Raw genomic sequence first — 24882 nt, 5'->3', positions numbered from 1 at the left:
CTCAGCACCTATTATTTTTCATTTCAATTACTTTTAAGAAACGTAAAATATAAAGGTAGTCCTGTCACTTCACTTCAGAAGGCAGCTGCGTTTCCGTTCAGCACAAAACTCTCTGCACAAGCAGAAGCCGGCTGCTTCATCCCTGCAGGCAAACCACATTCCTCCAGGAAGAGAAGACTCCCTACTTATTCTCCGTAAGGACTTTGGCTGCCTCTTACTCTTCTAATGTAAAATGTCTCCCCTTAAACAAATGAGTTGGTTGCTAGAAGTTCAATATCACGGAGGTAATCAAGAACAGACAGTCACCTAATATTAATAGGGACAGGCATACTGTGTCCTTCTTAGAAAGGAAGCACGGTTTCCTTTCACAGCTTCATGGAACTGAGAATCACAGGCTGCGGGCAGAACGGCCCAGCGAGCTTTACACATCAATTCTTATGGCTTCATATGGCTTTGCGGGGACATCACATAAAAACACTAATGTACAACTTTCACCTTTTTAGGACTTAAAATATGATGCAGTTACATCAAAATCTATCTTCTGAAAAAGGTATCTTGAAATCAAAAGTTATTAAAAAGTCTTATATTAGCATGCACTTGTGGCAAAACAACCCTATTCTGCACACAAGGCAGCAGGAACATCTCGGATGCTCCAAGAATCATTGACAACGACTAGCTGCTACGCTTTCTGCAAAGATTCCCAGAGGAGTGGGCTGAAGTTCTGCCTCCCTAGGACTACATAGTATCGTCAGCCTCCAAAATCAAGGAATTTATCTTCTTGCTGTTGTCTGTAGTGCCTTGCTTACAGCTTTTGCGCCTTCATTCTATGCTGTGGCCATGTGTTCAAGCTTTTCTTTGGAATTAGGAGGGGGGGAAAGAGGAAAGTGAGTTGAGACAAATCTTTTCGTTTCAAAACTGCACCTTCGGCTGGCCTGGCCTTGAATGGGACACGTGTGCGGGGATCCAAAATTCCCAGTGGCTCAAGGTTAACAGTAAAATAGTGCAAACTGGCAACACTCCACTCGTTAATTACCCTTTCTGGAGCTGTGATTTCAATAGTAAAAATTTCAGCTTCTGAAGTGATGTGTCTGGGTAATGTCATTGTAAAAGTCACAACTGAGTCCTCTGGGAATTGCTTAGTAAACTGCCTCAGACCAGTGAATAGCTAAAAGATTACACTAGAAAGCCTTCTATTTCTCTATTTCACTATCCTGTAAATATCCTAGAGGATATAATGTTGTATTTCTGTCAGCTTTTTACATTCACGCATGCTAAACAATGAGGGTTTTTTTTTTTCCTACGCCTTTCATTATGCTGAGGATATCAAAGGAGTTTAATATATAAATTCATAATGAACAGCACCAACGCTGATACAAATCCTGCCTGGGTCTGTGTTGCCCAACCCAAGTAAAGACAACACTTGAGAAGGAAATACTAATTGGGTTTTCATTTATGTAATGCAAAGTTACAGCTAGAAACAAGTAAGAGAGAAAACATTAAGTCTCCACAGCAGCTATAGTCAAACTCTGCATTATTTAAAAATCACTTAATTCCAGATACCTTGTATTCAAGACTTCCCAAATGTCTGGCTCAGGATCTCTCTGGACCTCTGATTAACATTTCATTATAATTCAGAGATGCAAATGTTGCACATTATGTAGAGGAGCAGAAAAACTAATTACAAATGATTACAATAAATTCCCAGCAATAGCAGAACAGCTGATACAGTTCTTTGGAAAGTATTACATCAACAAACATGGTATGTAGAAAAGATATATCATCAAAATTGGATGAGACCACAGATTTGTCTGAGATAGTTATGCTCACATAAAGTCTCGGGGCTCGACTTCTTAGGAAAGTTATAATGCAAAGGATGTTGCAGTGCACTCGGTACTGCATATTCAACTTCTTTTACGAATACATTTATCAAGAGTGTCACAAATGATTCCAGCTGCCCTATGCAAATGGCTGTCACAGAGAGCTACTCAAGATAATGCTAGAAATGGCCGTAAGGAAAACAAAATACAGTAAATTCGGTATAATAAAAAAATCACTGTAACTTGGTGGTATATATCATGTATAAAATGTATAGAATATAAAAATCAATGTAACTGAAAGTGAAAATATGGCTGCCCTGTTGCAGGTGTGAAATTCTACGTAATCACCACGAAATAGAGGGAACTGTGGATATCATCATGCTTGAGGCTTTGAACGTACACGATAATGCGTGATTCAGAAGATAAGTGCAAAACTACCGATAACATTTTCAGATAACAAAGTTGCAAAAGGTGAGAATAATGAAAGGAGCGGTTTGCTGATAGGGAGCCACTTGAGCCACAGGGCAAGACAGGCAGAAGCAAACATCATGCACTGCAGCACGGCAAATAAACCCCAACGCATCTAGAACCAAAAGCAGAGGATGCTCACAGGGAAGGAGCAGTTCTGGTGTCCTGGTTTGAGGTATCCTGTTGCCTAAACCACAACATCTGGCAAGGGCTTGCACGCCTCTACAGATTATCAGCAGCGTGTGAGACCTTACAGGCCAGAATAGCCCTAGTTTCCCTTTTTGCCGAGAAGCAGGAGCAGAGAAGAGCAAACACCCGTCACAGCACTGATGTGACCACGAAGAGAGTCCATTTTAAGCAAAGCACGCACAAAGTTCGCTGCAGAGTCACAAGGATGAAGACAAATGCCTTGCAATGGAAAAATGTCAAGAAGCTGAAAATCTTCAGCTTGAAAAGAAAATGAGAAGGGAAGAAAAACACAGAGAAGACCGAGAGGTGACTACACCACAGTGTGTAAGAAATTACACATTAGAATTTACATAGGGAAAAAAAATTGATAGAAGGAATCTTTACATAGTGGGCAAAAATGTACTTTGAGTTCCAAGGAAAAGGAGTCAATTGGATTTCTCAGAAAAATCTCACTATTTGTCACTATTTACAACCCGAGAGAACAATGCAGTATTAGAAGAATTTGCCAAAGGCAGCAAATGCTCCATTACTGGTGATTTGGAATCAAGACTTAAAATTTCCTTCTTGAAAGATGAAGGTTTTGGGTTCAAACCTAAATAGTCTGTATTGTGCATTACACAAGGGTGAGAAAGACAAGAAATGACTTGGGACTGCCACAATCCATCTTTTTGCCTGAAGGCAGGATCAGCTACGCAATTGCCACTACCAGCTCCAAAATACTCAAGTATAATCTATTCTGTTGCTTCATTGCCCTTGTTTTTCAAGCCTTTTCCTAAATATCTGATCTAGAACTCTGTTAATGCAATTTAAGACCACCACTTCTGCTACCGTTACTCATAAAGAGCCATATAGTCCCTTTATCTCTGCAGAACCTTTTAATATAAAATTCTAAAGTGTTATCACAATCCCCCCTTTCCCAGTCTTCTCTATTTTTTTTCTTTTCTCTGCCCTTTCAGTCTTTCCCCACAGGTCAATTTTTTATATCTCTGATCATTCTCTTTATTCTCTTCTGGACTCTTTCGGAGTAATCAACACCTTTCTTAAATTAAGTTATTCCTGAACTGGTAACATAATCTACAGTGTGAATGTGTGCACAGAAACCAAACAACAGTAAAAATAGGATAATTTAGGTGTTATGCCTGATCCCATCTTCAGTAATTAAATTTCAATCAATGATGTCCATTCTGAGAATATTGTATTACCAGCTGAATGAAAGCTAAAAAGTTTATCATGCAAAGAACGTGGGAAATCTTGAGAAATAGATTTTAAATAAGATAATCTTAAAAACTGTAGAAAAAATCACCATAGAGCAATGTTTTTTAAAAAAATAAACGCGAAAAAAATCCTTAGACCATACAAAGGTCAAACTGCACGTTAGATTTGTGCTTAGCCTTTCCTCAAGTCACAGTTAAAAAACATCATTACACACTCACATCATTAAAAAAATGTAGTATAAAAAAGGAAAAAAGATGTAGGAGGGATTACAGCACCATGTGGCCATTCATGAAATGTGTACTTTACAAGGCAGACCTCACATGATGGTAGAAAGTGTTTCATGATGTGTTAGCAAAAAATATAGATTATAATGAACACACATAAAGACACAGTGTTAAGGCCATGCACATAAGTTTAGCTGACATTTCCCTACTTTTAAGAGCTTACCCAGAACGTAATAATTTTCTTGTTACCATATTTTCAATGACATTTCCTAGGTGTGTAGGGTTTGTTTTTTTGTTTTTTTTTAAGGAGAAAAAATCCACAACATGAAACTACTTTAGTAGATAATCTGAGGCTGTGATCATTGTTTCAAGATGTTGATTCAAGAAGGCATTCAAAGAGCCCAATCCCTCCCACAGCTGAGCTGTATAGAATCAGTGCGCGATGACTGAACCACTGCCATACAAAGTACACTTGACTCTGCATTCAAAGGGTCATGGGCATTCAGCATCTTGTTATTCCAGCTCCACGCATTTGCCCAGCACACTATTTTCAAAAGCTAGTGGAGCACGGTTAAAACACATAATAGGCACGTCCTGCAAAACATCTACACTCTGTGTGGTATTACTTGTTCCAGAGAAAGGGAGAAACAAGAATGCTCAAGTTATTAATAAATCTGAGTGTTGTGACAAATATCCCATGACTGTGTTTTAAGTCAATAAAAACAGCATCACAGAATCACCCTGGTTTTACCGACCTCTTACCAGTCTATAAAAAAAAATTAAAAGTGAAATTCTATTTCCAAGTCAATGGACCAAAGACGCATACATAGGTTAAGTCATGGTAAAACAAGATATTTATTTTCCATAAAAAATTGCAAATTTATCATCCAACCCTTACAAACGATCAACAAGCTAACATGCACGGCTTTCAAACACCATACTGTCAGCACAGAATGTGCTTCTGCTTTCAAATACGCAGCTTATTCACAATCTTAAAGATTTACCTCCTTTTTGTTTGTTGGACACATTTTACGGAGCCTAAGAACAGGGAATGCTGTAATGTCAAAGTACTGTGTTAAACTGTAATTTTTAGAGCTGCTTCTGGATCAGAAAAAACACAAAACTGAGAAGTAACAAAAAACCCTGAACAATATTCAGAAACTAAGTTTAGTTTTGGGCATATCCTGACTGAATCTCTGTCTATCTCTGCCTTCATAAAGCATGTGATTTACTGCTACCCGTAAATCAGAATTCAGATCAGAGTTGAAGGAAAGCGTCCAAACTGATCAGCACTACAGCATGTGACACTGTCTGCTGCTATCGCAGCCCGATTTACTTATTTTTATTAGCTAATGTTGGCCATTGTGTCTGTTTAAAAAAGTAATATTAAAAAAAAATAAAAATCAGTAATGCTGATACAGACTGTCTACCAAAAACGTTTTTCAAGAAAAACAAGAACTTTACACATTAACTCTGCTAATGAATAACAGAAAACCAGAAATATTTCTTCTGTTGATTCCGGGGACTAAAGGCAAGGACCTTCCCAAGCAGAAGACCCAACATACCTTTCCCTCCTCCCCCAAAACCTGTCCTCCCACATCCCTCAATGCACCAAGCAGGAGGAACACGGCAGAGCTGGGGCTGGCACCCAAGCAGGGCACAGGGAGGTGGCTGCTGGCTGTGGCCCAGCAGAAGGTCCAGCAGCTCTGTTTTGCCTGGCTTTCTCCTCAGCAGATGTACCTGCAGCACTGTGGTTGCCTCCGGGTCTCCTACCAGCCTTCCAAATTTGGTTTGAAACTGGCCCACAGGTTCAGAAATTATTTAGGAGTTAGGTGTGAGAGGAAACTGGAAAGACACAGGGAACAGCTGGAGCTGCTGTACGAGTCTTACTTCCTCAGAAAATTATGCTAAAAGGAAAGCGTTGTCCCCTCCCCTCGAGCACATCCTAAATACACACCGCAGATACTAAACTGCAGCTGCAAGGAAGAAGAGGGCAGCAGCCCGACAGCACCGCGACTCCTCACATGCTAATGCTGGGTGATAATCCATCCTGGCTTCAAACAAATAAGATATAATGAACTGAATTATAAGGGCTAATTAAAATGTAAGATTAAATTGAGTCCATGCTTTATCTCTGCATCTCCTTACCACATCATAGGAAATTTTAAAGGAGATCATTCCCCAGTGGCCTATGACTACTGCAGAAATGAAAGAATTCATGGCTCCAGTGAGACATGAAAGAGCCTGTTTCTCTCTCTGGGTGGTCTTTTTAATGCTTCTCCCTCGTATGAATTTACCCTGACCTAATCAGCCAGCCTTTAAACAAGCAAAAGCCACTTACCAGTCAATGACAGAGGCGCATCTTTAGGCTTTTACGCATTCCCCAGTAACATTCTTTTACCCCAAGACAGAAGGGAGTGACCAAGCTTTCTGCTCTGCCCAAACTGGTGTCCACGAGCGCGTGCTCTGAAGAGAACAGTTTGGGGAGGGAGGAAAGCTGCCTTCCTGTGTCCAAAACAGGAGTTGCACAATTCTCCCCATCCCTGACTCATCCTGACCCAAACCCATGGCCCCACCACCCCCAGCGCGTTCCTGCAAACATTCTTTCTGCCTCTCTGAAACCTTTGACACTTGGAGCACACGCTGAGCATCTTGAGTAGCTGCCCAAAGAACGTTACAGTCACTTAATTCAGCAGTAGATTACTCGGAGGTCAAGTGGGGCTTTTCCATGAACGTGAAGCTTCTTCCTGCTTCATTTTTTCTCAGGCTAAATAAAGAGATGACAAGTGGCATATATGATGAAACACAGCAAAAAACCTGCACCTACCCTGAAATAGCTTTTTGTCTCTCTGCAGGCTATTCACTGTACTGCTTGGACCTACCAACAAGACTTGCAGTCTCAGCAAATGTATCAGCATGTAATCCTTTACCTGTTTAGAGTAGAGACATTCTTTAATATTTACTTCTGATTAACATTTTGGATGCTTTTCCCACCAACATTAATATATAAACTTCAATTCAGAAAGAGACAAAAAAATGTATCAGTATTTTTACTAATTTAATGGCTCCTACAAATCTTTTTAAATGCATGCACATTGACTTTGAAAAGTAAATGGAATATGACAGAGGTAAATGATAGCTGTCATCCTGGTCCTGCAATGCGCCCTTTTCGGGCGCACATCCCTGCGTGGAGGCAAACTCCTGAATTCCTGAGTTCTGCACAAGTGGAGGTGGGTGCCTCTGCCCCGTGCGCTACAGACCACAGTGCAGTTATGATTGACAACTTCTAGAGCTCCTTGGGCATGTGAGAAAAAAGTTGCTTTTTCTTTTTTTTAACATAGGACAACAGATCTCAGCGTTCTGAGAAAACACATACATATCAAGTGAGATTTCCTTTTTTTATTCAAAGTATTTTCTGCTTCACAACATCCACTGCAGCAGGACAGCAGCTGGTAATTTTGCACACTTCATGTCACTCATTTCTTTCCCCTTGGTTAATACACTTAAGAATAAGGAATAAAGGCCTTTCCTACAGAATGGGAAATGGCAGCCTGGTAAACAGTGACTAGGAAAGGATCTAGGAAAGACACTGGAAAAACAATTTGCCCTGGAAGCCCAGATTGCTCTGGCGCAACCACAGCTTTTGCATGGTGACTACAAAGTGGGGTTTTAGTCTACCATATAAAGCATTAGTGAAGCTGATCCAGGTCCAGAGTACAGTTTTGATGCTTCCACTTAATAAAGACTATGGAGCTACTGGAGAAATTTCAGAGAAGAGTCACAGAGTTATTAAATGGATGAGGAAAACACCTGCTGGAAGAGTGAAAGGTGTTTGGAGACAGCAGCAGCAGATAGATTCATGGGGAGAAACATCAGGAAACAAAAAAAGCATTTCATGCAATAAGCAGCAAAAGCCAGAGAAGTTCACATTAGAAATTAGCCACAATAATTTGACAGCAAAGTTGATAGACAACTGGAACCAAGTGCCCGAGGAAGTGTCAGAAGCGGTGTAACTCAATGCCCTCAAATGCAGCCTGGACGCTTTCATGGAATACTTCTGAGAAATACATTCTTTTTCCAATCAAGAGCAAGAAAATCCCATGCTGGGCTAGCCCCAGTAGCAACAGCCAGTATGAAATGAAAAAGCACCGAAACATTTACCTCTGCATATAAGAACATTTCCAAGTGGGGTTATTAAAAGAAAGCCAGGTATGGAGAGGTCAGTCCAGCATTTCGGATGAAATGAGCAGGACAATGACCCCAGAGTCATAATGAAAAGCCTCACCCACAAGTAAAGCAGAATTCAATAAACAGCACCACAAGAAACAGTCCCAAGATGAACTGGATGGAGTAGCCACCCTCCCAACGCACTGGGCCATCTCCTAAACCTAGCCCTAGCTGCACTGGAGAGACTGGGAATAGAACCTGCAAACCACTGGAAACAAAAGCTTCTCCTGTGACAAGCGCTATGTAGAAATTCACTCACACCAAAGAAGAGTGAGAAACTTAGTTTTTTATCTTCTCTTTGAAGCTGCAATTAATTAGATTTATGTCTGTAAAAATTCAGAGAAGATTTAATGCATCCTTTTAAGATTTGCCTTTTTGTCTGCCTCTTTGCACTACTTTGGATTGAGAAAAGATGGTACTGAAGTAAAAGATAAAGATGTAGGAGAGTAAAATGAGGATTCATTTACTCAGCTGAACCAGCAGGCACTCCCAAAACACTGTTCAAAAATGAGGGGAAAATGTCCCTGGCAAGCACTGAGGTCAGGATGAGGTTTTCAAGTTTTCAGAACTTTGTTCAGCAAAACTAATGGTGCCTCAGAAACATGCATGAGCTCAAATTCACCACTGAAGGCTTAGCTCACTTCCACTAGAGATTTCTTCTGGAAAGAAGATATAGCCCCCTTTTTTTCAGTTGGAAACCATCATAAGTAAATCCCATGATGCTTTTCTGAATCATCAGAGAGCTTTAAGTGCTGACAGGTTTATAAGCAGGTGCGGGGTGCAAAGGGTAAAAATCCAAGTGATTTGTCCTTGCGGCTATTCACATCAGTGATGTTAAACAACAGTCAAGTTTATTTTTCTTACTACTGTTTGGGAAGCTGAGAAGTACCAATAAGCAAAAGCAAAGCAGACTCACATTTTGCATGACTCTGCTTACATTTTCTCTGTTTCCCTAGTACCTTGGTGATATGCTTTAAACGGCTTAATGCAATCCCTACAGATCTTGAAAGCCCTCAAGCAGAGAAGTGCCAGGCAAGTGGAAGAGACTCCTTTTTCCCCCAACGGTGACCTTCGAGCTTACCAAAAGGGCAGCAAAGATAACATGCCTTCTATCTCCTACCTGTCTGCCAGCTCGATACATGCAGGAGGAAGGAGAATAAAGCCTTCCTTATCCCTTCCTGCAAACAAAAGCTTGGTTTCTAAAGGTATAAAACGCCAAATGAGAAGCAAGTTTGGTCACTGGACTAATAATGCCCAGGATAGCTGCCCTTGCAAAAATTCATGATTTCCACAGCTCTGCTACAATGGCATGTAGAAAACCTCATCCCTTTCCTTGGGAAGGAGCAAGGGGTTTCACCAAAGCAGGGTACTTCAATCTTCAAGCTGTTTTTTGAGCCTTTCACAGATCTGAAGCTGCCCTAAGCCTGCGGCCAGGAGTCGGCTGTCTCCTACCCGTCCCTGTGCATCCATCCTGCACCCCACCGTGCTGGCTGCTCACGGTGAGCTGCTGTCTAAGGTCTTCAGCTGTCAGCCAGGAAACACCGCATCGATACTTTGACCCTCATTCTTTTAGTTTCTGGGGTATAACATGACTTTTATGTGGAGTTGGCAGAAAAGCTGGGGCAAACGAGAAGAACCGTGTTCCATACACAATTTGAGTTCAGCTAATCATCTAGAGATGGTCTACAAAGGAACAGTTGCAAAAAAAAAAAAATCAAGCAAAACTAAAATGCTTTCACAATATTGTAATATTTATAATGTGTATTTAAATCACACTCTTGAAATTTCTGCAAAATCAGGTACTTGACACTCCAGTTCCCAATGAAATTCAGTTTTTAAAAAAATCACCCTAGAATTAAGGAACAGAGAAAATATTCAACATGGTACTTCACTGTCAGTCATAACACCGCCAATAAATTTTGAAACAAAAGACAAACTCTCAAAAACGTTTTATTTATCAGAAAACACTAGGAAACGCTAAACCAATAGTAAGCAATGTTGATGCACTTCAATGGTGTCTCTCTTTAAAAGACTCATCGGCCTATTCACTACTCTACAGCTACTAGTTAAACCAAGCGTCCTTCAATAAATCAAAAAATAAATTTTTCGTGTTTGCAAGAAACAGCCAAAAAGGAAGCTGCAAATACTTTTATACCTCTTATATAATTTTTATATATTTTCACAAATTTGTATTGGAAGAAAAATGTAGGGAGATTTTATCTCAAGGATACACTACAGAAGAAAGATGTTACCTATGTGTCAAGGATAAACCGTATGTATAGAAAATGGGATCTTGGGAGGAGGAACAGGTTACCATGTTCACCTTTTTCTCATTTACCTAACGTTGTGTACCACCTCTGAAAAATCAATTTAAATAAGAAACATCTCTTTGACTGTCAGGAGTTGCTACTTGTTTTATCTTGCATTTCAGCAGAGAGAAGAGATCATTTATGAAATATGTGAAGTCCTATTCTAATGAGTTTTATTCTTTAAAAATAATACATTAGAAATGGAACTCTCATGTAATCAGAATAGAGAACACAGATCAAAATTTTCTTTAACGCCTGCTGTTTTCACCTAACAAAATCATGCCCATAGTTAAGTTATATAGCAAGTGAATTTCCAATTGCTCAAAATGTTTTATTTTCTAAAAAAACAAACCAAAACAACAGCCCCTGCCTCCCTCCAATTGTGTAATTTCTTACTACACTTTCTACCCACGCCTGAAGCCATACATTCAAAGGACATGCGTTGAACATTATCATGTAAAGAAAATGCTGTGAAGTTAGGCAAGATCTTGCAAAGATCTGCAGAAAACTCACACTTTACAAATTTGTTCTATCTAAATGTGCGAAGTCCAACCTAGTGGCACAGATGGCATGATTCCCCAATATAATTTCCAAATTAAATTTACAGCCTGGGCAATAACCATCTGCAGTCAGCTTCAACCTCTGTGTCCTGGCTAAATGCTCACTGGCATCACTCATTCGCATCCTTCCAAAAATTCCTCAGAAGTTTCATCCAAATTCAATTTTCTTCACATTCCATACTATAAATGTCTCTAAAGTCTTGCTGCATGCTTTTAAATTGCTGCCAGAAGGGACTGCACTCCCATGATACAGAGCATAATCTCTCTGCCATGGTTCATAAATACTTCCCTATCTTGTGGAACTGGAACTATTTTGTCAGAACAAAATTAAATCGGTTAAATTGGCGAAGGGTCATTCCAGGTACCAAATTAATGAACTCAGTGGAGTTTTCAGTCTTGTATGAGTATCTGGCTACACAGAGATGAAACATTCACAACAGTGTGCTGCCACTTTTAAAACATCAGTGCACAGTTTGAAGACCCAAATTACCATCTCATGCGTGTCGGCTGGAAACATTGTAAATCAAGATCATCTCGGAGGTAAAGGCATGCAATAACATCCTGGCTTTTCACAAACATGCCGTACAGAACTATTCTGTAGCAAAGAGAGCGCAGGAAAAAAAAAACCCTCAACTTCTGAATGCGACTTCCAGCGCCAGAAAGGAGGGGGGAAAAAAAGAGTACATCATATTGTTTATACGTAAAAAAGGAGGCGAAAATGGTTTATGTATTACAATTAATAGAAATCAATGCAAAAGACTTTTAACTGAAAAAATGCCTTACCTTGAGAAGTTGAGGAAATGAACATGTCTAGTGAATAAATAGGGCTGCTCCGCAGTGCTTATGTTTTTAATCAATTCCATCTAAAAAGAATTAACAAATCAAATTTTCCATGTTACATCAATGCATGTTTTGAGACAAATCTAACTCTCAAACAACATATGATGATGTAATTTTCAAGTGTGAATTACTCAGGAACTCCTTCCCCACTATCCCTCCCGAACACTGTCATCAAGATAGCACGGCTACTATATCACGTCCAAGCAAGAGAGGTTAAGCTGCCGACACCATCCTGCTATTATGCAGCTTATCCAAAAGGGAGTATCAGTTTAAGGAAAGGCGTAAACTAAAGGAAAAATCTAAACCCTGCCTAAATCTGCACCAGAGCTTTGCAAGTGGCAGCTGCCCTCTGAAGACACTGGCTCTATTCACCAGAATGCCAAAATGGAAAACGCCTGAAACTGTCACAGAAAGTGAGAGCTGAGCCAATGACCATTTTCATGTAACAATAAAACCCACCAACGTTGCCGAAACACTGATTGATTCACCTGTTTCAATACAGAAATCAGCACTTGCTGTTCCTTTTACTATTATAGCAAATTAAGAGTACAAATTAAACGGGAACTTTTAGAAAGATGAGGCTAAGTTCTAGTTCAGGCATGTTCACAACATTTTAATTTTTTTTAAAAAAAGAAATTATTTAAATTTTCAGATCATTAAAATGGAATAATATAACCAGCATATATTGAAGACCGCACACCACAGATATAATATCAATGCTGTGTAAACTGAGCTCTAGCTATGATCTAGAGGAAACTGAAAATGTCTAGTGGAGCATCATGCTAGAGAGTCGAGACATCCTCGCATATTTTGCCTCCTTACTATTAATTTCCTAAGATTTATTTTCAGATTTTCTGTTCTGTGCTCAAATGCAGGCTATATAATGGACACTGAACACAAATGCATTTGAAATTATAGGTATGAGGCACTAAAAGCCCCAAAAGCATGGCAGAAAATCATGTCTATGACATAACAAATATTGAACTACGTTTAAGGGACAGCAATTGTCAGTTTTTTTCCTTCTATATCCCAGTTTTGATATACTGATATTTTGCCATGGTTTTTTACACTGTGTGTCACATTGTACTGCTTCTCATCCATCTTTCATTCTCCATTTTTAACTAGGACATGTAACCTGCCTTCTTTCAGACAACACAAGCTGTTTGTTCATACGCACTTTAACTTCCAGGACCAAATACAGAAGTGCACACACTAATGCGCTTTCCCCTACTTTTGCTCTGCCTTCAACACTTAACACTTTTATACGCATACATGTACGATGAGCACTGAAGCAGACAGTTCAGTTTGTCCATCACCTCAGGACGGGCCTTTTCCTGTCAAACTAGTCTGAGTACATGAAGGCATAGTAGGTACAGACGTTGTATATCAAGGTATACTAGGTCTGAGAAAGGCTGTAAACCCAAGGGAACGGAACAAAAAGAAGAGGAGACCACCAAAAGAAAGACAATATGAAAGGAAAAGAGAAACAAGAGAAAACAGAGGTGTATGTAAAAAGTAGAAAAAAAGAAAAAAGCAGCGGAAGGGAATAGCCCCCCTGCTTTAATTAGTCATATCTGGACTCTGGACTGTTTGATTCAAGTACAAACAGGTCTTCATATAGCTCCTTCAGTACAATATAAATGCTATGAGCAAGAAATTAATAAACCTGAGGAGCAGAGCTTGCCCAGACCAGAATTAGAAAGCCCAGAAAACTTTGCAATAATTGGCACAAAGTAATTGAGTATTGTTTGTTAATGCTCTGAAGAGACAAAGGCTTTCCTCGCAAACCAAGCTGACATTTCTACAGGACCAGTAACTCTGCCAAAAAATTATATTAATTCACCTTGCAGTATGAAACAAAGGGATACTCTAGAGGCTGGGTATCCAATGTCTCAACTGGCTTCTATTTTTGTTAGAAGTTACAGGAGAAGTGAATTTCTCAGAACTGTATGAAGCTTTATGACATATTGGCATTTTACCTGCGTTACTTTAGCTGCATAAATGACGGAAGGAAGATGGCAGAAGGAAGTTACTGATACGGGATAAAAACTTGATTCATGCCACTGCTGTCACCACTGTAATTCCATTTTAGAATAAACGAAATACCATCATTAGAGTATAAATATGGAGATGTAAAGATAGTATACCCATACAAAGTAATCCCACGAAGTTCAAAAAGACAGGCAGCTTTAATCCAATACCACTAGATAAACATGGGCAGGGGGCTGCATATGTCAGTGTTACAAAGTACGGCCCCTGGGGTTGGTACCAATTTGCTAGTGCCGGGTGGGTTCACACACCACCACCCCTGTGTTTCCCATTGCGCTTCGCTCCATGTCAGTGTCAGGCTGGTGTCGACCTGCTGCTGGACTAGCGGAGGCACGTCTGCCTCAGGAGCAAAGGGAGTCTGGAAAGATGCACAGGGAGCAGGACAGCATCTGGCTCCCGGCTTTTTTTTTTTTTTTTTTTTTAAATCTCTTGCTACCAAACTCAGTCTCTTGAGCTATGATAATAGCTTACTCCAAAGGAGATGGAGAATTTTGTTTTGACTTAAAGTACCTTCATATCTAGATGCTTAATGATCCACTGGACATGTAAGCAGATGTGGATAAAGCTGCAATGTGCACATGAACAAACAAGCAAAAAACATTCTTTCAAAAACCCAGCCAAAAGGGTAAGCAAAGCTCAACAGAAACAACACGCAGATGTCAGGAGGGAAAAATAAATAACTGTAATGGCTCATGGCCACATGCAAATTGTGGCCATATTTCTCTTGGGCCTCTCTGATCCCACTGTGCTGAACTGATTTCAGTCTAACAAACCAAACGTGTTGCTCAGGAATACCTAGTGATCCGCTCTTCCTTTTAAGAGGATGTTACGGAAAAGAAAAAGCAAAGCAAAGAAAAATCTTCCAATGTCTCCCAGAAGAGTAAGGTCTCTAGTGTATTTTTTTGTTTTGTTTTGTTTTCGTATAAGATGGTTAGTGTAGAGGGCAGGCAGAGAGTAAAAGCGAGCAGAGGATGAGAGGTGAGGAAAGCAAGTACCTTTGGATGGAATGAGTGATGAAGGAGAGAGAGACATACATGCACAGATGATCTAGGAGATTGTCTTCAACCAACCTAAGTTTGAAAAGAGATGAAAAGGCACAAGCAGCAGAAGATAAACCTCACTGGCAAACACCGCTAGGGGAGAGATGAACCAGAATACATCCATGTTTGGAGGGAGAAACTGTAAAAATACCCGGAGGAAGCCTGAAAGGAGCACATGCCTGCCAGGATAAGGGCCCATAAAGAGCCATTCCTTTTGCGTGCTGCTGCCCCGAGTTCTGCAGGGGTTAGGCTGTTTCAGCGAAACAGTGCTGAAAAGATAGTAATTTGCTTTTGAAATGAAGTAAATCGCACCAGAGATACTGCTGCTGAACAAGGACCCAGGGGGAGGGAAGTGCCAGGACACGATGAGTGTGTGGGCAGAGGCAGGTGGTGGCACGCCGTGCCCTGTGCTCACATCCTCCAGCAGAGCCCACGGCACGGCCCAGCCTCATCAGCGCAGCTCGACTGCTGGGCAAAAGCGAACCAAAAGCACTGGGTGCTCTGTGCTCCCCCAGCAGACGGGAGCATGCACACCGCACGGCAGGAGTCCGCAGAGATGCTAAACCACAGGAAGCACTTGCAAAGACCTCTGTGGTGTGGTCAACACTCATTTGCTGTCAATTCCACCCCTCTGCCACAAACTCCAATTAATTGGAAGGAGTCTTTAGCCTAAATGCTGATTTGCTCTCTACCACTGTGACTCCTTGCTTAAGCTTCTACTCAAAATTTTTCTCCAAAACTCATTTTCCGCTCTGACTTTTAAACAGGATCTTTAAAGAAGAGCAGACCCAGAAACAGAGGCAATCCTGTAAATCTCAAGCTACTTTTGAATCTTAAAGCCCATCTGAGTAAGAACACCAAGAGGCAATACTCCAAGGGGGAAGGTTTTTCCTTGTCTGCTGTCCTACACTACCACTGTAGGATCTTAGTTGGCCATACTGAAGCAATCAAACCATAGTGGCTCAGCATCATCCGTGTATTTGTACTCAGCTGTTGCTGCATTGTAAATAACAATCCAGCAGATGGCACAGTGAAATGACACTGAGAGACTGGATGGGGCCCTCCCGGAAAGGGGAGAAACGTGGAGGATGGCTTTGCTCCAGCCACAGCATTGTTCCCACACAAAAACTCAACTCAGGCTTGCGAGAGAGGACACCTTTTTTCCTTCTTCTGGAAATGGCCATCTCCATGCACTGGCTGCTCAGAGCAGTCCCATTTAGTTCTAGATTTGCAATAGGTAAATTCTACTGGGAACAAGAAGAAATAATCAGATAATAATCCTGCCCAGGCAACAGCCAAAATGTTATTACTTTTTTTAAGCTGATGAATTTCACTGGGAGAATCCAAGGTCAAAATGTATGCTGAGGCAATTGGGATTTTCCAGGTGGGGTCAGCTGGGTAACACTATGGTCTCCACTACCAAATAGGACAAAAAAAAAAAAAAATCTCTGTGTATCTGTCTTTCTTGTGAGTTCTTTACCTTCTTCTACTGTTTTCAGTCTCTACTGAAGGCAGATAGGGTCCAGGAAGCACAAGTATCTACAGGTATTTGGTATATCACTTTCATCTCGGTATTCATTTCCATAAACAACTCACAGGAATGAGACTAGATCTTCATTTTCAACTCTCAAAAATTTGGATTGGTTTCAAGAATTTCTTCATCTCCCCGAGCTGCTATGACCAATTTTCTGTCTTTAAAAGCATTTAAGAAAAGCTAGTGATGGATTTTTAGTGTGGAATTATATATAAGGCTGGCTGCACGGCCAAAAGGATAGGTGGCAGAAGGAAACAACGTGAGGGCAAACTATCAATTACTCTTGCATGTGATTGATTGGTATTTGTATATCTACAAGCATACTCATTCTTACTTTTCCAAATGCAAAAAAATGGGGGTGGGGGAAGAAGCCAGGGAAGGGGAAGAATTCATTTAGCAACAGTTCTTGTGTCATTTTGAAGCCACATCAATTAGATTGATTTTGTATACATGAATACTACATGCTATTTTCTGTATTTAATTTACTTGGAAACATTATAGCAAATGGTAAGGCACAGATTAACTCATCTGTTTCCAGAACTCACTCCCTTATGCCCATAGATGTTCAAAGGCTACACTTCTAATTGCTGGCAGGCACACATAATTTGGGAAAATTTCTTAGTAGGAAGGAAACTGGAAGAGGCAATGAGAATATGGATTCCAGTTACGTGCAATCTCCACAGTCATTAAGAACACCTACGTGCTTAAATTTATTTAACAACAGCAGACTGCATAAGCTAAATATTTACAGAAAAGTCTTAGCTGGATCAGGGCTTTAACCAAACACAGGACAGACAAATGACAGAAGGAAGAGAGATGTATCATCTCCAGCGAGAAGCCCATGCTCACGCTGGGAGCCTACAGCCCAGCCGTCTTTTCTTTTGTTCCAATGCCTGGAGCCTGAGACCATCCATTCTCTTAACTTCCTCTTGTGTACACCACATTAAAGGTGGGAGAAATAATTTATGTTTTCATATTCTGCTCATAAAAAAATTAGAAGACAACTAAAAATACCCTGAACAACAGAACAGTTACTGTCTCCAGGCATGTTTCCTGGCCATCTAAGGTACTTTTCAGCAAAAGTACTCATTAAATTATGAACCTATTGTAACTATGTAAATAAGCCATAAATTAAAATAAAGAGACTCAAGTTATAGTAGAGCAATCCATAGAGTAAATCATCAGCTCTGTAGCAATACATCCAGCACCATCGGTGTTCCAGTACATTCGCTGTCTAGTAACCTAACAGCCTCTGCAGTGCAAGAAGTAATGCAGGTATCTATCTTCTGGCTGTGTATTGGTTGCATCAAAAATTAGCGTGCGCCTCTCTGGAATCTCCACATGCTGGACTAAAGCATAGAAGACTGTTGAGATGTGATCTTCCATCACATTTAACAAAGGACAATCCGCCTACCAGAGAAGGGCAGAAGAGAACTTAAACCAAGTAGCTGGTGAGGGTGAAAGCTGGTTATTATTAATACCTGAAAGGTTTTTAGGTTTTATGATGCATCTTCCAATCAGCGATGAAACTCAATGAAGTACATAGTCAAAACAAAACCCAAACAACCCAAAACACAAAAGCAGTCATACCCATGGAAATCCCCTATCCCATGTCCTACAGTTAAGCAGAAAAACTACCCAGGCAGGCTCTGTAGCATAGAATAGTTTGACCCTGACCTGATGGGACCGTTTTACGAACTCCCCAGGCTCTGTGGTGCTGCCGGTGGGATACAGACAAGGATGCTGCAGTAGCTGCAGCCCAGGGCTCTGCCCCTTCCCCCGGCCACAGGCGGGGGCAGTGGGAGTGGGTACACTGGCCTCCCGCACAGCCTTCCACTGGGGGTTTGCACCCAGCCATGCACAGAAGCCTTTGGGCTTTGCTGCAGCCCTGGCAAGCTGGTCCCCACCTTGGGCTGGTTTGAGCACCATGTGGGGTTAGGTAAGCCAGCTGCTGGTGGGACCCCGACGGCCACCTTGGAAGGGAGGAAGGTGGGACCTGCGGGAGCAGCATCTGCTCCCAAATTTCCATTTGGAATGAACTGCTGTATCTAAAAATCACAAACTTATGCTCATAAACAGACTACAAATAAGTTATCCCCAATCACAGCACAATGCCACTGGCAGGCCCACATGCGTATTTTCATCATCGTGCACATCCTTTTGTGGTTTGCAGGCTGCTATTCCTAGGAGTGACGCAGGCAGTTATTGCAGCATTTACCTGATCAGCAGATCAAAATAGCAGCTGTGGGCAGTGTGTGCAACAGTCGTGTGTACAGCATCTGACTACATCTGTACGCTTGGGAGTCTGAGGTTTTTTGTATTACTTGCATCAGTATCTAGTGATGGCAGTGATACTCACAGAGGGCACGTGGTTACCCTACATACAAGGGAATTTAAATAACTGGTTCTTTTGTGGAATCAAAGCTGCAAAACAATGCCCTCTATAACTTTAAGGGAACATGAAAAGGGGCGTCCGGGTAAAAAAGTTTCATGTGGTATTTTCACTTGCCTTAGTGAGGGTTATGCAATACCGTGAAAAAGACGTATGAGCAAGAGGCTGAGATAGGATCAAGGACATGTCAGATCATAGCAACATGGGTTAGTACGGTCCTGGGAAACAACTTTCTGAAGCAAGTGATCACTAGAAGTGAATTAAGAAAGTGAGCAATCCCCCCCCTCCCCGTTGCCTATTAAGTACTCCTGCTCTGCTTAAGGAGACCCAAGCTAGGTTTGAACAAGCTGGCCTGCTTACATGATAAATGGCTGTGCCCTGCAGATACATTAATACAGGTCCCAGAAGCTGTTAGCACCTAACTTCATTTGTACTAACCCTTCTCACTGCCGGGCTAACTGCTGTGCTGACTGAATTCAACAGCTGGCTCACTGTAAGTCAGTTTTTCTGGTTAGCTTCCACATCATGTTGCTCTTGGCTCTACTACCCATTTCTCCTATTAACTGAAGCCACTCAGGGGATGATGAATTCTGGCTGATTACTCAGGTCAAAGTAGTAGTACACCTTTTCAATACGATTCTTGCTAGCATATGCCTTCGTTTCTCAGTTTCACGAACATAATACGAAAACAGGATCTAAGATGAACAGGAGTAACTTACCTGTTCATTTTTGGTCAGTCTTGTTTTGTTATGGATGTCAGAAGTAACCAGGTTGAATCCATGTTTCTCTGATAAAATTCTCAAAAGTAAAACCACAGTTCGACTCCCACACTTTCCAACTCTGTTGTAGACCACCTGGCTGGGGAAAGGAAGTACCTAAATAAAGATTGAAAAAAAAATGGAGTCAGTATTTTTGTTTCTGTGTACCTCTGAATCACACCATGTTTTGACTGTAAGCCAACAGATACATACAGGAGAATTTCTAGGGCCCTGCCCAGGTCAGAAGCATTCACTTCCATGAGCAAGCTAGAAGCGATTTAGAATAGAAACGCATGGCTCAGGAGGTGGCAAGCCAAGATTTTCCCCTCGTGATCCAGTTTAATGTAAAAGTGCAGATTGGTAGCTAGTCCAGAAACACTTAGCCACTGCTGATGTCTTCTAGTGAAGATGATGATGGACTTAAGCTTGCTGCTTGTAACCTCATTGCAAATAGTCAGCTTTAGTTGACTGCCTCCCATACAAAGAACAGAAGTGAATTTGCACAACAGTTTGGCAACTCAAAATGAAGTTGACATAACACAAGAGGAATGCTGGAATTGCAAAACTTCAGCTTGAAAAGAAAAAAAAACCCAACCAACCACCAGTTGTATAGAGCTAAAATTAACCAACTGTTTCAATTTCATATATAAACATGAATCTTCCAAAGAGACTCAGAGAAGAAATCATGTCACTGGCTAGGTATGTACTTGTGGAATAAACTACGCTGCAGCCACAGGTGACCTGGAGGCCAACTGGCATAATCTAATCACCAGTGTACAGGTAACATTCACTAAACCTCAAAACAGAACAGTCACATGCAACCTGCCCACTGGGAACAGTCTCCATCCCACACGAATTCTTGCACCATGCTCTCCTTCTCAGGAAACCAGAACAAACGAGTAGTAACTCACTGTCCTGAAGTACACTGGATGCAGGCTTGTTCTGTTCCTGGATGATGTCCAAGGGCAATTCTTTCAGTAAAAGGCATTCTGAAGTCACACTATTGCCATAGACAATATTTGGCGTATAGCATATAGCAGCAACATCTGATAATACAGGCCAAGAAGCATCTGTTTTCAAGCCTTTTAAATTGCCTAACATAGTCAGGAGCTCACAGTTCTATCCACAGCAGTGCATATATGGCACTCACTTATGAAAAGCTCATTTTTCTATTAAAATGACTGCACAAAATGTTTCCCGACATGGGGTCTGCACCCTGGTTCCAGGTGACATGTGTTCAGCACAAGGAATGGCTCACGTGCCAAAGTGATGGTCTATCTCAACCTATAGTTACTTATGCTGCTGATGCAATCATGTTCTCCCAGCAGGAGTATTTCTAACATAAAAGCAGTCAGATGAGGCATATGGACTTCTGGCACTTCTCTCAGTATCTGAACAGCTAATAGATCTTCATCAGGGAAGCAAAATGATTCCTCAGGCAACCCTTCAGATTACTTTCAAAGAGGACTGCAAACTGGAACAAAAAAATGAAAGAAAAAAATCTGGATTCCCTTATACATAATGGGAACACACTGGCACTTTGCTATCAACATTACACTCCATGCCCAAAAGAACATAACTGTTTTTACTGGTTGCAATGTTTAGGATATCCTTCACTGCAACATAAATATGGAAGCTGTCATTCTCCACTTTACCTGGGGAAGGGGTAGGTATTTGGTATTCATGGCCTCAGTTAAGCTTTCCAAGTTCCAGGACATCGCATCCGCCAATTCAGCAAGTAAACATGGGCCTCCCGAGGCTCATATAAAACCCACATAACATGCCAAACCTTACTATTTTGTAATGTTTATCTAAAGTTTTCAATGAGAAACCTAGCCCCTTACTCCTTAGAAGCCTTGCTTCCTGTGAAATGCAAAATCCCAGCCTCAATGATGAGGGAACTCCAAAGGTGATGAATTTAACATCTCTATGTTACAGCCGTAGCTAAACTTTTACAAAACAACTGCTAATGATGTCAGAAAGGTTAACATTTGAACACATTTTATTATGTTGATTGTAACACCAGGGTCACCACAATGCAAGTTTTTCTTATGCAAGAACAGGAACCATATTCTGGATTGTCCCCTTTTTGATTCATTTATTTGCGTAACAAAAGCCAGCATAGGTATTTGCCACTGCCCCGCAGCACTATCCACACACCACCACTCTAACTTGTGGAATGGGAGTTTCTCCTCTGCTCAGACCTACACTTTTGGCACACTTTGCTGTGCAAGTATGTGAAAGTCTTCAAGAGAAATGTTAAGTAGATGCTGACAAGTGCCAGTGAAGGAGCAAGAGCACATACAGCATGTGCTTGCCTAGCGTCCTGGAAATGTGAGAAATGATGAGTTTCTAGGCCTACGGAAACAGTTAAAAATGCTCCATAATTATTTACTGCTTTGATTTTCATAGCAGAGTTGCACTTTGCAACACAGCGAGCAAAATTTTTTCTTCGTTAGTACTTCACTCATTTCAAGTGGAATTTTGCTGCACCCAGATTACATTCAAGTTATAATTAAATCCCTGATGATTAGCCAGTAACTTTGTGTGAATCTTATTAATAGCATCCTTTAAAAATGAAGTAAAATTAAAGCAGGCCTTTGTAAAGTCTCTATTCTAAGTGCAAACAACTTTACGAGCTAAAAAAGTGGCAGCTGCTACCAAGTTCGGCCAGTTCTCACCATTGTTTCTGAAACTCACCTTCCTACGTAGCACAATTCTGTTCTGCACACAGACGATAACCACGGCAACCCCCAAAAAGAAAACATAAGCAAATACTCACTGCAGATAGAGAAAACTGAAATGAAGGGCTATTATTTTCAGACAACTGTTTGGGTTAGAAGAGGCCGATATATCAATGCCTTGATTCAGTAAAATCTGAATACACTTGGGTAAAATCAGACAAGATTCAAGATAAGTGCTACAGCTCAAAGCTCACTTCAAAAGAGCACAGTCCTTACCAGTAATCAAAACTTGACTTGCAGCACTGCTGAACGTGGCCAGCTTTAGGGATTCACTGCTGAAGCTTTGCTGGTGTTTCATCTGTTTACGTCACCACTGCACTCACACACCTAAATGCACCAGAAGGTGTGCCCAGTACACGAAGACATGCAATACACAGGCTTTTGGTATATAAGCAAGTATTTGTTTGATGTGACCACTTCCCTTAGGACACTGCAAATCTGCTTTCTGCATTTTAGAAAATGATGAATTTCTTAGAAGAAGAAATACTTCTTCCAGGAACCTGAGTTTCTACCAGGCAGATCTAGAAATGCAAGAAATTGAAAACTTTTTCCAGAGAGGAACTTCTTTCTTTTCCCCCCTCACGATACTCACAACAGACTCCAACAATGTAAGAGATGGTGGCAGAGACGGCACTTGAAAAGAAGGCTCCTATTATATTAGCAGAAACAAGCTGGAAAACAGCAGTTGGAGGTTTACAAAATGCTAATTGGATTACATGTTATTTTACAATGAGAGTATGTATCATGTAGACTGACTAACTGCTGAGGTGATGCTCTGGCAACATGATATTCATGTAACAATATACGCAACTTAAAAATAATTACAGAGTAACTTTATTGAGCACTGCATCAAAGCCCAGAGGTAATATAAACAATTCAAACATGTAATTCATTTTGGATTTATATTAATTAGTACTTAGGACTACAAAAAAAGTAAAACCCACAGTATAATTAAAATAGCTCTCTCCAAGGGTTTGGAAACTTTTATAACAATTTACTTGTCAGTTCAAACTGAGGGTTTTTTTTCTTTTGTTCCACAGTTAAATAAGATGTCAAGAACCATTGCGAATGAAACCGAGGAGAAGAAAAAGCAAGTTTAACCCAAAATGAATTTGCATTACAGATGACGACTCTCAAGCAGCTCTGCAGGCTAGGTCTGCCAGTCTCAGGAGGAGAGCAAATGTTCAGATAGTCTGACAAAAGCCCAGGCTTCCATCTTCAGTGGTGGCTTTGTCTCCAGGTAAACCTTTGCACCATTTAAAAAGGATTAGGCTGGATAATTACTTGCAGTGTCAGCAATTTAGGGATCCACTCAAAGACCTGAATTACTCTACTTTTACTAAGCCAGATCCAGTATAATTTTGCCCACTTGCCAAAAATTTCCCAGCCCAGGTACAATTTGCCCAGCCTAATAACTCATGTCAGAAATACACATTCCCAGAAAGCAATCCATTATCTTCACAACTCTGCAAGTAAGTGATCCCTGTCCTTACTCATGAGAGGGGCCAGAAGTGGGTGCCAGAACTGGCTTCTCCTTTCTGAGCAGACACTAACCTGTGGTCACGTAGCGCTCCATGTTTATCACATGAATGAGGCCAACCAACAGACAAAACTGGTAAGATTGTGAAAGCAATGAAACATTTGCTGATGTCACACATCTCTATATAGCATCACGTCTTCCCAGTGCAACTTCTTCATTTTTCCCCTGTCCAACTCACACAGAATTATAAGAATTTAAAAAATGGCTTACTGGGTCAAAGCCATGGCCCGTTTGGCTCATTAGTGCTGGAAGATGCTCGTTAGGCACCTGCAAACCTCAGCACTGTCAACAGTCCACTTCCCTCCGGTGTCTCTCCTCCTTCAGTGCTCCCAAAGATTGCACATGGGATGTTAGAAGGCACATCCTTGCCTGTTGCCTGAAGAATTTCTTACACCACCTGCTATACCAACAAATTCCAGAATTTTGTTACTTGTCGTGCATTTAATTTTTATCTCATCTTCTACCATTTCCAGAGAATATCCATTCTCACACTGTGAGTTTCACGAAGATAGATCAGGTATTCAGTCACCAGCTTTGAGATCTTCTTAGATCCACTGGATGCCTCTCCTTTTAATTGAGGTTTGTCACAAGCCTGACACGGCCTATTTAAAGACAAACTCTAAGGCCACTAAGAGACAACATGTTCCAAACCTAACTTCATTAATTGCTGCACAAAATCTCATTCCAAACAAGTATCAACTTATTCTTACTCACTTTTAAAGCAATTACAACAAAGAATTGCTAATACAAAGATATGTCAGCAGAAAACATGACTGAAAGATGAAAAAGAGAAAAAATAAATAAATTACTAGCTACCCTCCTTCTTCCACAGCTAAACCACACAGATCCAGTTATGTCAAGATCCACCTGTAGAGTGTAATGCCTCTGGACTGAGACAAGCTTTTGGAATTAACCAACTCTAAAGCAGAGCAGACAGCATCATCCTCTCTATGGGTCACCGAAAACACACTAGAAA

The 24882-nt window shown here is 40.9% G+C and overlaps 1 protein-coding gene across 3 annotated transcripts in view; it reads right to left on the bottom strand.

The window, feature by feature from the left end:
- UST (uronyl 2-sulfotransferase) overlaps positions 1 to 24882 on the bottom strand; it is a 163065-nt gene that overhangs the window by 65658 nt on the left and 72525 nt on the right. For all 3 annotated transcript variants that reach the window (XM_063329272.1, XM_063329273.1, XM_063329270.1), the window contains exons 3-4: positions 19584 to 19739; positions 11793 to 11872 (exon numbers count right to left, since the gene is read on the bottom strand). In XM_063329272.1, coding sequence (XP_063185342.1) covers positions 11793 to 11872; positions 19584 to 19739 — 236 coding nt within the window. The remainder of the gene's footprint in view (positions 1 to 11792; positions 11873 to 19583; positions 19740 to 24882) is intronic.

Source organism: Chroicocephalus ridibundus, chromosome 3 (genome assembly GCF_963924245.1).
Source record: "Chroicocephalus ridibundus chromosome 3, bChrRid1.1, whole genome shotgun sequence".
Lineage (NCBI taxonomy): Eukaryota > Metazoa > Chordata > Aves > Charadriiformes > Laridae > Chroicocephalus > Chroicocephalus ridibundus.
The sequence above is the reverse complement of the archived record's forward strand: the minus strand, read 5'-3'. Positions and strand labels throughout refer to the sequence as shown.